This window comes from Micrasema longulum, unplaced genomic scaffold (genome assembly GCF_059751315.1).
Source record: "Micrasema longulum isolate JH-2025_06_02 unplaced genomic scaffold, ASM5975131v1 h1tg001038l, whole genome shotgun sequence".
NCBI classification, from domain to species: domain Eukaryota; kingdom Metazoa; phylum Arthropoda; class Insecta; order Trichoptera; family Brachycentridae; genus Micrasema; species Micrasema longulum.
Genome location: NW_028278226.1, coordinates 3,292 through 19,558, shown reverse-complemented (window position 1 = coordinate 19,558; position 16,267 = coordinate 3,292). Strand labels below are relative to the sequence as shown.

At 31.4% G+C, this 16,267-nt stretch overlaps 1 protein-coding gene across 1 annotated transcript in view; it reads right to left on the bottom strand.

Annotated features, from left to right (window-relative positions):
• Positions 1-7,035, bottom strand: part of LOC148277402 (uncharacterized) — a 42,993-nt gene extending 35,958 nt beyond the window's left edge. The window contains exon 1 of the mRNA XM_088232917.1: positions 6,911-7,035. Within this exon, the coding sequence (XP_088089043.1) occupies positions 6,911-6,968 (58 nt within the window). The 5' untranslated portion in view covers positions 6,969-7,035. The remainder of the gene's footprint in view (positions 1-6,910) is intronic.
• Between the last annotated feature and the right edge of the window lie 9,232 nt (positions 7,036-16,267).

The window sequence follows — 16,267 nt, the reverse complement described above, 5'->3', positions numbered from 1 at the left end:
TTTTTAACAAAGCTAACGTAATAATAAAATAAAAACGTAATTAATCTAGTTACTCTTATTATCATTAACTTAATAAGCAATATAAACTAAAATAATTATAAAAAACATCCAATTCATATGGCCCTATAGACAAAATTTCATAAACGATACAACAATTTTTACCTTTTTGGCCTGATCCACTCATCGATACGTGCGCAACCCACCTCCACTATCCATTTCTAAATAGCAATTTTATATTGTGAGTACTAACTCATTGTTCTTATGGATAATGGAAGTAGATTGTACACTTTAACCGAGTAGTAGGCCAATCCTCTTTTACCGAGGTTGAATTAATTTTTTATGGTTTTTGCAGTATCAGGTGGAGTGGAGTATCTTGTAACTCTTGTATTTGTGAAAGGAGTTCGGAATTCAGAAATACAATGCAAATTACGGGCTGACGTTTATATCATGCATTATAAGGCGTTTTGATTTGTTTTGATTTTGATCCAAATTAAAAAACATACTTCTGGAAAATTGGAAGATTGTGCTCGTCAACATTTTTATTACGTTTCTGTTTCAGACCCTCGTTGGAGGTCCCTGCCTTCAGATTGTAGTATGAACCGTAACACGGCGCTAACACTAGCAACTAGAACTGACACGAGTTGAAGTTATTGCTTCTGCGCGAAGTTTGTTGTGGATACCAACGGAAATGGCTCTGTTTATTCTACAAAGGATGTCATCATAACGAAAAGTCTAATATTTATTATCTATTAATGTCTGATCCAAATATTACCAAAAACCTGCTATTAAATTATGATATTGTTGTATTCCATCAGGTCAAATATTCGGTGGTCATAAATAATAATGCACCTACATATTGCAATGCCTGAAAGAAAGAAGAAAGAAGAAAGAAGAAACGCCATTTACGCAAACATAAATATGTATTATTGTCTATTCTATCCGAGTTAAACCACTTGAAAATTGCCGTGAAATTTTATCACATTGATTTATCAACCGAAAAATATCTCAAATTGTCTCTAACTAAACCTTACAAAACTAAATATTTAAGAAAAAAGTTTTTTTATTTATTAAGGAAATCATACAGTCTTTATATAAATACAAGGTACAAAAGAACAATTTAAAAAGTAAAACGAAATACGAATTTCACATGAATTCATTATAAATGCAGGAGGAGAGGGGAAAAAGTAATTACATTATAAAAATATAAATATATATAAAAATATACATATTAAATAAAAAGTACATTAAAGGGAGAAGAAATTGCAAAGCTCTAACTGTACTTCCCTCCTATCTCTCTCTGCTTCCATGAACATTTATATTTCTTAGTAAAAATTCACAACCAACAATAATTAATTAGATGCAGGTAGTAGATGTACATATGAATAACTAATAATGAAGAGTTGAAATTAAAACTTAAAAATTAAAATAAATAGTTAAAATTAAAATTAAAAGTTTAAATAAAAAATTTAATTTAAAAGTTAAATTTAAAATTAAATAAAAAAAATAAAACTAAAAGATAAAATTAAAAGTCAAAATTAAAAGTTAAAAGTAAGGCAGGAGATAAGATAGGAGTTAATAATTAAAAGTTTTGGTTCGGATAGCTAAGCTCCTCTTCTATATTTCTAATATGGGTAGGTTAGTGTCAACGCCAAAAAAATAATTAAGAATAAATGAATCCATAAATTATAATGTAAGTTTTTTTATAAATCGAAATTTACCTCATATTACTCATCCCGTATCATGCATAATTAAATGATAACGTACAATAATCAATATATTTTTTACACATTTAAATTAATCATTAATCTTGCGCCGATATTTTTTAATTTAAAAAAAAACTTCAAATCGTATCATAAATGTCCGTTCAAAGTTTTGCCAAAGCACGAATTATGTCATACCCAAAACCCGTTCGACTTTTGCTCAGAGACATCTCTCATTTGTCGCACCGAGAGTGTTTAATATTTCGGAAGAGCGTATTAGGCTCTCAAGGATAAAAAATATTTTCAAGAGAGTAGTTATGGACTGGATTTTCCTTAGTGGGAGGGATTTGAGTATTAAACTCCTTGATGATTTTTCGAATGTTTGAGTTTACTGTCTACTATATTGATGTGCCATAGATGTTTCTTTAAAAAAAAAATTGTGTTTCTGATCTAATATTTTTGGTGTTATACTTATGTGTCTGTGTCAACTAATTGCTCGTCCCAACTCAACATAGGACTTTTAGTCCCATGGAGTTTGGATTTATGTCTCAAATAATGTGTAATAAACTTCTTGTATGTTAATAAATAAATATAATACAAAGTCAAATACAAATTAATTATATTCCCAGGAGTTACTACAATTTTAATTTGGGAATAAAGTCAAACTATCTTTTTTTTTAAAGTACATATTTAAAACAACAAAGAAACAAAGCAAATTAATCACAACAAAATATAAACCAAAAAAACTTGAAAAGTTTCTTACAGAAATAAATAACTAAATAAAAATAACGCTTTCAAGAATGAAGAAAGTAGCAAATCTAAGACTAAGGGAGATATGGACGTTAACATCCCATGTTACCTAGACGATGCAACCATAGCGACAGATTATTAATTACTACTACTACTACTACTACTACCATCACGCCATTTCCCCGTAGGGGTAGGCAGAGAGAATGGACCGCCACACACGTCTATCCTGGCATACACTCCTAGCCTCTTCCACATTCATACATCTTGTCATACATGCCCTTCGGTTCTGTTCGCTTATTATTATTATAAGTACCGTTGTAAGTACTATTTTAAGTTAGTATAAGTTTATATACCTAGCAACTTGATTTTTTAGATAAAATTAAAGTAAATTTTACTACGTTCAATCAAAGGGAGCAAAATGCAAATTGAGGAATATTATTCCCATCAAATCCAACAAGATGCACCTAATAGTGAAAAATTCAGATATTGTTTTTAGTTTTCACGTCTGTTGAAGTTAGTACAGATAGCGGTGGATCCTGAAAACAGTGTTTTTCCCTTTATAATTAATTAATTACATTTTCCCTGTATATAACGAAAAATAAAAGTTTTAGCTGACTAGACAGGTTTATGTACATGTCAGAGGAAAAATTTCATTCAAATGTTTCTAAGACATCTTAGTTAGTCATCTTTATAACTGTAGTTTTTTTATAAGTTGCGACGACGCGACGTTTGTAGTAATAATAATGGCCGACAGTACCAGTGGACGTCATTGATTGGGTGAAAATATAAAATCGATTCGTTTGTCTGACAGCTAGTTTCAATTTCCCACGCAAATCGATAATGACGACCTAATTTAATAAATAACGGATGATTACAGAAAGTGCTAGTGTTTTTTTACATAACAGCTAACCCGAATTAAATGAGTTAAAACCATATAAGCTCAAGTATATTGTAGATAATTACACTTGTTTTTAAATAAACGTCGGAATGAAATATTTTGATGGCTGAATGCATTGAGAAGTAGCAGTTTCTCTGCATCTACATAACATACATAACTACATAACATAACATTTGCATCTACACAACATAACATCTTATTTCGCAACATTTATTGCCCCTCTTCAAACTGATGGTAGATTTACTTTTGATTTGTTTACAATTACGTGATATTTCAAATCAGGTTTCAATCGATTATAATGTCAATAAAGTCTTTAAATTTCATAATACATATTTATTCTATTTGTAAAATTTTCATTTAAGTTATTCAGTATTTTCATCTCTCGTTAAATACATTTTTATTTTTTTCTTCTTAACTTTTTCTTTTCTTTCTTACTGGTTTTATTTGCATACATGTGATCTTTATTTTAGTAGGTACTTTCAATTTTTAATTTGTGTTCACACATTTTATCATTTTATTTATTTTGTTTTATTTATGAGCGACCACTATTTTCATATATTTTTTCTAAAGTTTCAAAAAAACTAAAGTAGGTATGTGTTTTTTCTTTAATTTAATTGAATTTTTTAAATCTCTTTTCTACTTTTTAAAAAATGATTAAAACCGTTTTATTGGATTTGTTGAGTTTTTTTTATTTCTTCTTAATAAAACAATTTATTTTTTCAAAGCACTAAAAACAAAATAGATATACCATATACCTATGTTCATCATTTTTTATGTGTACAATATTATGTCTGTATTTTTTTAAATTTAAATCTTAATTAAAACTAATGTCTGAGCACCCGATGACAAGCTATTATTTAATAATTAATCGGGACAAATATGTTTCAATATTTTATGTTTTTCTTTTTTGGTGAATTAATATTGTAACGACATGTGTATTTTATTTTATAAAGACTATATAAAAAACACAAGTATGTGTACGTTACGTTAAAAATACATTAATTCACAATTTCTACTAAAAATATATTTCTCTATTATTTAGTACCAAGTAACATAATGAACTAATGAAAATATTGATTGATTTTCTTGAAACAGAAACAAAACAAAAAACATGAACCAAGTAGTTACCTAACAATAAATACCGTTACAATGATATATATTAATATACGAATTTTTATGCTGCTGTCCTTATACACAATAAAATAAAATATTTTTATATTGTTAATTTAAAAACCGTAATTTTTAAAATTAATGAAATAACTTGTTATTGAAAACAATACACGAGTGAAAACATACATTTATAATAGCTGATCTAAAATTACCTAAACTATGCTCGGTATTTGTTCCGTTACTATCCAATATGTTTATTTTTTATTAGGGGCGATGGCTGGAAATAAGGTGAGAATTATAATTTCTAACGACTCACAGATCAATAATAATGGTGGCCAAGGAAGTTTATCTACGTTTTATTTATTCAGAACTAAGTAAACTAAACGACATACATGAAAACTAATGATGAGTCATGAGTAAATTTGGTAATTTTGTATTCTTTTATTATTATACAGTATTGATTTGAGGTAATTTATATACAAATATTGTTATTTCTATTTTTGTGTACCTTAGCTTTCTTTAAAAGAATAATTTTCTAGCGAAAATTGAATGAAGTATATAAATAATATTTGTATTATATTGGTTGGTTGAATCAAACTGCCATTTGGCGATAAGCCCACCAATGTACAACTGAAATTATGTACAAAAAGTTAAATAAAAATAAAACTTTCAAAAAAATTTCAAAATGTCAGTTTTAGAAAAAAAAATATTATGCTTTTGGAACAAATTGAAATTTTCTTGGTCAACAGAATTAATACATATTTAGTGTACCTTGCTAATAAAGTTAGAATTTAGGATTCAGTATTGAAACAAAATTAACATTTACGGCGTTAAATTGGGGCAACATATCGGGCCAGGAACCCTTGAGCAAAAGCTTGATTTTATGAAGGTATATTTGCCTCTTAAACATAATATGTATGTAGTTTCAATGATGTGAAAGACATCCATTTTTATTTTGCTTTAAACTTTCCTGAAGTAGCTGATATGTCACACTTAGAAATTGAAATTCAAAGGGTTAAAATAGTTTGTATTATGTATACATATATATATTTATATTGAAAAAACAAAATAGCATAATATTTGTTTGTTCTAAGAAGAGGCCCTATATACGAAGGGTTTGGTAAGCCAGAATAATTATTATACATAAAGTTGCAATCGGTTTCTTTATGGGCAAATGCTTGTTCTAAAGAACCGATTTATTGCGACAAAATACCTTTTAGTTAATCATTGAATATGTTTCGCAAAAATATGAAGGGCCTTACTTATAAACCTGGTATAAAGTTACGCCTAGGCATTGAGGTAGAATTATTCTACCACTATAATAAGGGTGGTATTCCCATCCGTATTCTACCACTATGCCTGAGCGTAAATTTATACCAAGTTTATGAGTTAGGCCCAAATAAAGTTAAAAGGAAAAAAACCTAAATAATTCAATAGAATTTCATAATATTTAGTTTAATAGATTCAGAAAATTAAATAATTCCTTACTTCCGATGTCGATCAACCAAGCCGCCATTTTTTTTAGAATATTGTTGATTTCCCAGATTTTCAAACACGTGGTATCAGGGTTTATGGTTTAAGTCCTTTATACAGAAATGATTTTTGTGATAATGCTGTAAATAGTTTTGGTATCATTTAATGAGGAACTTCAGCCCTACGGGAAATTGGATACAAAAAATGTTTTCTTGCGCGCGGTAAAAATTGAGCATTAAATTGTACTGCAAAGTTTCTTGAAAATGTACGAAAAAAATTATGAAAAATATTTTAATAAAAACGCATGGCATTGATTGACGTCACTGGTTCACATGAACCAACCAATGATGTGAGAGGTGTGAAGGATATCCGGTTGGCTTACTGTAAACGAACCAATGGGAAGAACTAACAGAGAAAAACCTCTGACGTCCCACGCGGAGTTATTTCAGAAATACAAAACTTTAAAAAATCATAGCGCTGATAATACGATGTGAAAAAAAAATTTTTTTTTGGCTTAGTTTAATAGTCTATTAACAAATATATTTTTTTAAATACACTGAAATTCCTTATTATTTCTTGCTTTACTTGCATGTACTTCTAAATACGTCTAACTTACTAAGCAATCTTTGACAACTTGCAAACATAATTTGTGTTGTAGGTGGGTTTTTAAGTAAATCATACACCTTTGTCCATGTTGACCCGCAATTTAGTGTTTTAGGCATAAATTATATTGCTTCGCTGGTGCTTTCAGGTCCGCAATAAATATTAAGATGTAAATCATCCACATAGAGATGATATGAACAATTGAGACATTCTGCTATCGGATTGATAAACAGGGAAAATAATATTGGTGATAAAACTCCACCTTCATCTACTCCACTCCATCTTCACTCGGATGATTGTACGGTTCTCGAAATATTATACTTTTCATAATTATTAAGTATTTTACAGATAGGGTAAACAAATAAAAGATTCTCACATTGCTGAGGCGTGGGGGGTTTTGGTTCTGGCATCCTTAGTACGTTGGGGCGGGCCATATAGTAGGCGGGGGCGCGCTGGCGGAGGTCCAGCGGTGCACGCTCCGCCCCCGCGGCAAGGAGGCGCTCCGCCATGGCGGGCGGGTCCGAGCTCACGGCCGCGTAGTGCAAGGCAGTGCGCCCCTCCTGAAAAAAGACAAAAAACAACATATTGAAAAGAAGCATTAAAGGTTTTCAGGCGTTTCCTAGAAAGTGAAATAATTCCATAGACTCTAACACCAATAAAAGTTTCAATAATTCTCATTCTCATTCCATTTTGATGGATTGTTTGTTTTATAATTTAGGACGACGAACCAGATTTGTTGTGATCGGTGTATCAAGATCCAACAAAGACTACTGAGTTATTTAATATAAAAAAAACATTTCATATATTTTTTTTAAAACATGGTAAGCACCTACCAACAATATGGCCGTTTAAGTTATATTTTCACGTATACCTACCTCATTTTCAATAGAAACGGATGTTATCAAATTTATAACACATGAGCCCGTTTTATACGATCGTAAAAATCTACACGGCTCGACAAAAAAATACGTAGTTTGGATTTATTTATATTGTTGTATCGGACACCAAATAAATATATAACATTTTTCTTCCTTTTAATATGAAATAATAGTTTTTACTTCGAAAGTGTTTTAAAATTTTAAAGAAATTTTAATTAAAGAAATTTGTTTTAAATTTAGGGAAGTTGTATTATTTTCTGGCGAATAGAATATTTTCGCGCATTATAAAAGATTATATAAGAATTTTTATACATTTCGGTGTGTAGCATTTATAATAAAAGTTCTTAAATTTGTTCAAGAATATCAAGGGGTGCTGCGTTGGTTTCGGCATGTAGAGCGAATGGACAGCGAAAGAACGGCTAAAAGTATTTACGATGCGAATAATGATGGATGCAGAAAACGAAAAAGACCTAGAAAGACATGCCACAATCAAGTATATCAAATACTTGAAGATTGACTTGTCAAGAGAAGGAATAATCGGCGTGCGTGCACGAAAAGATGTATGAATGCAGAGGAAGCGAGGTCTGTATGCAAAGACAGAGTTATGAGAGAAAACGGCGCGCATCGCGCCGCGGCGTGATGGTTTGTTTGTTTTGTAGGTAGTCAAGAAAATGTTTAAGAGAATAGCTTTCAATATTTTCATCCCATTTACAATTTTATAAAAATAATAAAACAAAACATTATCTGTATGATTTATTTACCTACTACTTTATTCATTTTTTATTTTATTAACATTAACGGCAAATCTGCCTTTTACAAAAATTTATAATACTTACATATTTGGCTTAATTTATATATATATATATATATATATATTTAAAAAAAATTAAAAAAAATTCTTAAAATAAACCTAAAAATTATACAAGTTATATTTTAAAAATTAACCTAAAAATTCTACAGCATATTCAGTTCGAAAATTCAAGAATAAATGTAAAAAACAAAATTAAATAATAAAACATTCTACAGTAATACAATATAGAAAATCATAAGTACTCTTGATAATAAAGAACATGTGTGCAGGAATTTTTATTTTTTATATTTATTTATTTATTTAAGGTTCCATGAACCTTTAAAATAAAATAAACGTATTGAAGATATGTTCATACCTACGTATTATTAAGGTCTTTTATTAAAAAAATATTTATTTATAGAATATTAAAAGATTTCGTACGACTTATTTACAGCATTATTTTCTTAATGTAGATTTGTTTGCCATTGTTTTTTGTTCGCCATTGCCAGGTTTCTCGTCAATTCGTCTTACATATTTGTTCAAATATATACAACAGTTTTAGTTTATTTCTGAGGGTTTCATACTTAAACCACGTATTGATTCGTTCTAGTAATTATTATGTATAATGGAGTAATTCTAGGTCATAAATGTCATTCTCATATCTGAATATTTTTGTGCTAATTTCTCAGCTCCGCTTTCAGTGACGAATACAGGAGAACCCCATGGACGCGATAGCAAGTAAACGACCCCGTTCCTGATGATGTTTCATGCTCATGGAAAAATTGTCAAAGGTAACGGGTAACATGTTCCAAGTTAAGATGCAGGTACCCCCAGTAGAGGTAAAAGTAATTACCTTTCACTAGGGAATTTCCCTTTCATGGTGACCCACATATGTGCAAGCCATGTTCGATCAATATTATATTCTTAGTTTAACATTATTTTCGTAATATTGTATTCGACGTTATATTTCCTGTTTGGTATGTAAATACAATTGAAAGGCTCCCCGCAAAATCGATGACGTTAAGTGATTTAGTGATTAATAGTTTCAGGATAACAAACAAAGGATGGTTTTTTCTTTAAAATTATTCCAGCAAAATCGAAATAAGTTTCGATTGTAGGTAAATCCTAAATAAAAAAAATTTACCGACAAAAAATTTAGTTTTTTTTATCTTTATGGATAATTTAATGTGAAAGTATTGATTATACACAGGAAAAAGAAAAAGAAAGCCCACTGGACAAATTCTTTTATGAAGTTTTATAAATATTTTCAATAATTAGAACTGTCATTACATAAGTATGCCAATCGATTTATATAAAGTCGACAGTAAAAACGATTATAGTACAAATTATTTTATAAACCTATGTGTATTGGATAGTTTTAAAGAGGTAGTAAGTTTGATTTATATAATTTTGTAATATTTTTTTGTTTTTTTAAAAGCTGGATTTGATTCCAAGAACTGCCTTGCGATAGTTACCCCACCAAAGCAAGAATGTCACGCATGGTGTTTATCATTCCTGTTTATATCCTAAAAGTATTTTTAAACAAACCATCACGCCGTTTTTCTGTAAGCAGATCGGAAAGATCGCCATATAACTCTGTCTTCGCATACAGACTTCGCTACCTTTGCATTCATACATCTTATGAACGCGCGCCGATTACGTCGACTTTTGTCATTTTTTTGTTGGATTTGGTCAATGCCATATCTTTCTCGGTCTTCCTCGATTTCTGCATCCATCAACATTCATATAGTGAATATTTTTTGCCGTTTTTTAGTCATCCATTCGCTCTACATGTCCAAACCAATGCAGCTCTACTTCTTGATTTTGTCGGTAATGCTTATCTCAGCTTTACATAACGCATGGATCTCGACATCTGTGCGCCTATCGTATATAGTTTTAACACACTTTTGCCGGAGAGATTTAGACAGCATTCAGTATTTTAACTGTTGTAATTATCTTTTATTTAAACTGTTAGTATTTTTGCGCCTGCCTGTGTAGAAGTTCCTAATACCCTGTGACAGTGGTTGACTTGATTTTCGGCAGAATATCTGCCGAGTACAAAGCGTAACTAATAAGTATCGTAATAATTCAGGTATGTGTACAGATATTTCAAAATATACTAAAAAAAGTTTTTTTAAGGTTAGTCTAAAATATCATATTACTTAATTTGAGGCCCTCAGTATGGGCAAACGATTCCATACATTTTCGAGAAAAATTCGAAAATCTGTGATAGAACTTTTTAATTTGAATATTCACAAAAAATATTTTTTATTTGATAATATTTGGTGCCATTAACACTTCGAATAATTAACCTAAAGGTTAAAATAACAAGAAACGCTATTTTAATAAAGTATAAAATATATGCAGTTGGCCGCTTTTGATACTATTTTTAGCGTTTGGCCATCTTTGATACTAAGAGCCTCATTTGTCTCTTATACAAATTAACAAAAATTAAGTTTACTTTTTTAACAATGTCCATAAAGTTTTTTTATACAACGAAATATTTGCGTTCTTGTTAATTACCCAAATACTTTGATTTTTGGGGCCATTTTCAACGAGTTGTAAATAACCCACCATTGGAATTACCCATCATCAGACTCCTAGTTTATACTCACGCTGTCCCTCATGTGTACAGTTTGCGGATAGTTCTGCAAAATGTAGTTGACGATGTTCGCGTAGTCATAGTACACAGCCTTGTGCAAAAGGCCAACCCCAGCTCGGTCTCTACACAGAACCAGGCGCTTGCGCATCGTCTCCCCTTCTAGAGTTTCCTGAAGAAAAACAAGCAATTATGCACAGTGAAACCTTTAAATTTGTCAACAATTCATCGGCAGGCGTCGCACAATGGGGCGAACAGCTAATGTTCATCCTAAAATTCGATAACTTTAAACCTAATTTTTATTTTTATTTATTTTATTTTTTTTTTTTTTTGCACCACAACAGGCCAGGAGGCCCAATTACAGCGGTAAATTACATCACAGAACACCCAGGCTTGAGAAAAATCACATTTAATTTTTGTGTTCTCACCGGGAATCGAACCCGGAACCTTCCGTCTGTGAGTCAAGCGTCTTGACCACTACACCACGGAGGCCGCCTGTTTCAGTATTGACAGCCAATCAGAGTATTGACAAAAAATTGGAAGGAAATATTACTCAACGATGTTTTGAGTTTATCTAAATAATTGCAGACAGGCTGGATATCCTTCCTAGGGAGTTATTCAGATCTAAATTTGTTGCAACAGAGAGGGAAAACATTTTTGATAAGAGAAAATGGAAGTCTAGGTGGATGTTTAAACATAGGCAGAATGATGGCTGTTACACAGTGTGTAAAGTGGCCACTTAAACCAGCCAATGACAGGTCATAAGCCCTGTATATACCTAGACTTCTATATTCTCTTCGAAAATGTTTTCCCTCTCTGTTGCAACAAATTTAGATCGAAATATTACTTAATTAATATAAATTCATAATACATAAAAACTTTTCTATAATTTTATTCGTAGTATGAAGGTCAAGGATGAAGTAGAGGTCAGCAAAAATACACATTTTATGAAAAAGTTTTTTTATGCAATGTAAGAAAAACACATGGATTAATGATTATAAAATACGTTATATTACAAAAATAATAATTAGTGAAATGTCACTTTATGAGTGATTTTTGTTTTTTTTTTTTTAACATGTGTTTTTTTTATTTTTTGTCTATTTTTGAAATTCTTACTATTTTTATTGTAATTAGAAAGATAATATTTTTGAATGGTAAGCACAAGTCATAGAGTGTTCGTATGTAACCGACAATTTTGATATTCTAGGCTGTCTGTGCCCGAGCGGATGAAAATTCAGTTTTCTGTGTAAAACAGAACCAGAAACCACAGAATTAAGGAGTATTCTTAATTCTATGCCAGAAATATAGAAGAGCGTTTTAGATTTTCGACTCTATGGCTACTCTCGGGCGAAAAACCTAAAAAAGAAAATTGAGTTGAGAAAATTCCGCCTCGTAGTGGAGTTGTTGGCGCGTTCTTCTTCCATGATTGAGGTCCCGGGCTCGATTTCTGGGAAGGTCGACAAAAAATATTTTTTAAAGACGATTTACAATGAAATATTCCATTGACACTGAAAAGCCGCCTGGGCCGCGATAACAATGGAAAGTTAAGAACGTCATACTTTCACCATGATGGTAAAGTTAAAGATCAATTCTCCAGAGTGATTACGAAGATACACTTCCGACGCTCTTCAAGTTTTAAGTTAGGTACATCGGTATGTACCGACGGGTCTAGTACTTCACGGTACACATATCTACTCATTCAAAGGGACAAAAATTATGTTCCACCTAGCAAGTTTTGCTTTAATTACAATTTACGATTTTTTTTTACGTTCTGAGGTGGCCAGTTTTTTCTTAAAAGCTTATTTAAAATACGAGAGAAAAACAAGTAAATTTTGAAGGCGAGTTAAATTCGTACATAACTGTCAGTTTTTAATCCAAACGGCTAGATGAAGTGGCCATATGCTGCTTTATTAACATATAAGAGCATCTAGCTGTAAAAACATTGCCACCATAAAAAAATCGTTATTACATTTTTTCTACATTTTTACTATCTTCCGGAGTGTACATATCAAGGTGTGAAAAGAGCCGGCTTTGTTATACCTCGGTAGATAAATAAAAAAGAAAGTCAAACATAGCGTCTTGATAATTGTCAAAAGTCATATAAAAATCATGTTCAAGCGAGAATTTTTTGCTTTAATTGTTATTCAAACGAGTTTGCGAAACGAGAGCATGGCACGGTAAGGGGTCAGTATAATATAATATAAAATTGAACATTATTTTACTTGCCTTGAGGTCTTGCAGGTCGCCCCCAGTAGCGGCGGCGTGCAGGCGGTCGCACGTGGCGGAAAGCTGCGGCAGGGCGCGCAGGAAGGAGCGCGCGCGAGGCCCGGGGGCCGCCAGGCCCAGTAGGCGGTGCGCGTGTCCCCCGAGGGCGGCGTCCCGCAGCCGCTCCACCTCGCCCCCGCGCGCCCAACGCCGTACATCCACCACTGGAACAAGACAAGATACTCATCAACTATTTATCTTTGTTTTTTGTCCTGGCGGGAAAAGAATACAGTTCATAGAAATTAATGACGAGTGATACTTAAATCCACAAATTTGGAAGCAGTGACCCAATATCAAATTGTTTCAAATTTCGTGTTATTCAAAGTTTGCGTTTTTTTTTCTATTTTAAATTTTTTATTTATAAACCCTTATGGATTTTTTAATATTTATTTAACAATTTATTTTAAAAAAAATCATACTTCGTTGTTAATGATCATATTTTAAACATCTTTTGTAAAAATTGTTATAGTCTTTTCTTTAGTTTTGTCCGGTAGTTTATTGTATAATTTCAGTCCCTTATTTAATAGTCTTGATTGTTCTTGTCTCGTTTTAGAATGTTAAATGAGATATTGTTCTGATATTCTCGTATTGTGTCTGTGTTTATTATAATTTTGTTAAGGTTTTAGTTTTTTGTCTACAATTATTAAATCAGTGGCTAATATATGAATAAATTCGGGAATTTCAAATAAATTAAGGTATAGTTGAAAAGGTTCAGTTAAATTTAATTGTTTGATTTTTCTCAAAGAGTTCTTTAGTTAGTGTTAGATAAGGGAAGTAATATTTTTATTTTATTTTTGCAACACAACATGCCAGGAGGCCCAATTACAGTGGTGAATTACATCGCAGAACTCCCAGACTTGAAAAAAATCACATTTTAATTTTTGTGTTCTCACCGGGAATCGAACCCGGAACCTTCCGTGCGTGAGTCAAGCGTCTTGAACACTACATCACGGAGGCCGCTATACTAATTTCAACTCAGAGGCGTGTCTTTACCATAAGGGTCTTACTCACAAACTTGTATTAAAGTTACGCCTAAGCATAGCGGAATAATTCAAATGGGAATACATCTTTATTATAGTGGTATAATAAGAATGGTATTACCATTCTTATTTTACCACTATGCCTAGGGGTATCTTTATACCAGGTTTATTAGTAAGGCCCTAAAATTTTTATATTTTATTTTGTGGTCGTTGTAGTCGGTTTATTCCATCTGCCAGTCTGTTCTTGCTCTAACTATAATGTTTTTTTCATCTATTGATATATTTTACATACCCCTTAATTTATTTAAAAATAAAATAAGACTTATTATTTCTGGCTGCGATACGATCCCACTTACTATTTAATGATGCACCCTCCTGAACACTTACTCCCACACTAATACACATAAACACACATCTACACTTACAAATACACATAAACACATCCTTTTGTTGTAACACAATTGAATAATATGTATGATTTTTATTTAGAAACTTTGCTGGTCTTTTTTTAAACTGTAGTTTTTTTTTAATGTTATTAAATCATTGTCGACTGTTTGTTTCTTTAAAATAAATAAATATAATATAAATATGTCATTTTGGTTTTCTGTTCCCCGTAGTTGTTGCATATAACATATTATTTTAGATTTTACACAGGCTCCGTATTGCTTTTTTTTGTTTTCGAAATAAGTGCATTTAACATAAGTATCACTCGTCTTTTATTTCTATAATAAAATATAATTCACTTCCGCCGAGAATTTTCAGTAACAAACGCGAATACAGTTACGTTTGTAAAATGGAGCCAGAATCCTAAACGAGTATTTTCGTTTCAATGACAGTTACCAGATAAGAAGTATCCATTGTTGATTTTTTTATTTATTTATCAAGAGTAGATAAGTTATTGTGAATTTAATCGATTCCGAATCAGGGGGTCAGAGGTTCGAACCTTGCTCTGCCACAAATTTGAGCCGGCATCACAACTATAATAATGTGTTTTTTTTTTTTTAAGTATCATGTACTGAAAGGTTCTTATTCAACCCCATTTGATTACAAGTTAAAAGCACAAGAGCCTCGAAGAAAAGCCTGACCTTACATTACATACATTGTATATTTCTCTCCTTGAGAACTTCAATTACACCCAAGGCTGTGGAAATGGAAATGTTCCAGCGATTGTATATTATTACAGATACAATCAAATTTATAACATTGTTGCATGCGTTTTACTATTACATCTCACAAAATGCATAAAAACAGGTGTTTCCATGCAAAACCATTTTACTACGCGAAAAAAATGTTTGCTAAAAATGTATTTTTCAACATAAGAAATCATTGCTCTTATCATTCATACGTTCCCCTGGTACAACAACTACATCGCTTATAGTTTGTAATATTTATATTTTAAGCAAGGTGATCAGTCTTAAGCGTCAGGCGCCAGTACAGGGATTATAAAATATTGCAGCGAAAAAACTTTGAAAAAAAACCTTTGTATAAATATTTAACGTCGATCTTACCGGGAATCGAACTCGAGACCTTAAGCGTGGTAGGCAAATGCACTTATCAAAATATGTACACCACGAGGCGGAAAAATCTACTATACCCAAGATTTCCTTTGACGGGTTTTTAATATTAAAGTGTTTTCATCGAGTCAAAAATACTCGTCCAGGATTCCAGTTCTATTTTACACACAGAACAAATTCTTCATCCACACAGACACACAGTTATTAAATACCAGTTTATCAGTTAAGGCAGCAGAAGTTTTTCCAACGTTTTAGAAAAGTTTACCTAACACTTTTTGCATTAATATTTACAAAAATGAACGATTTGATAATACTTATATAATAATATTAATTATATATACATTTCCACTATTTATTTCACTATCATTTATTAGTTATTTACGTTCAATGCATTACGATTTATTATATTGTTTACGTTACATTTATAAAAATGGATTCCAATATGTGGTTAATGAACTTTATGTTTTCATTAGAAGTCGAATGATATCGATCACACGCTATTGGGATATTAGTTTCTAGTTAATAATCTCACGGCACACATCATAACTAAAAATGACCTACGTCGTATCAACATCCTAATTGCCTGGATACTGTCACGCCATTAGTATTAAAAAAACTGTCAAGACACGACATCTCCAAACTACATTTCGGTATTAAGTATATCTGCTTCTGTTTTGAAAACAGGTAGCTTTCATATTTCTCCTGGA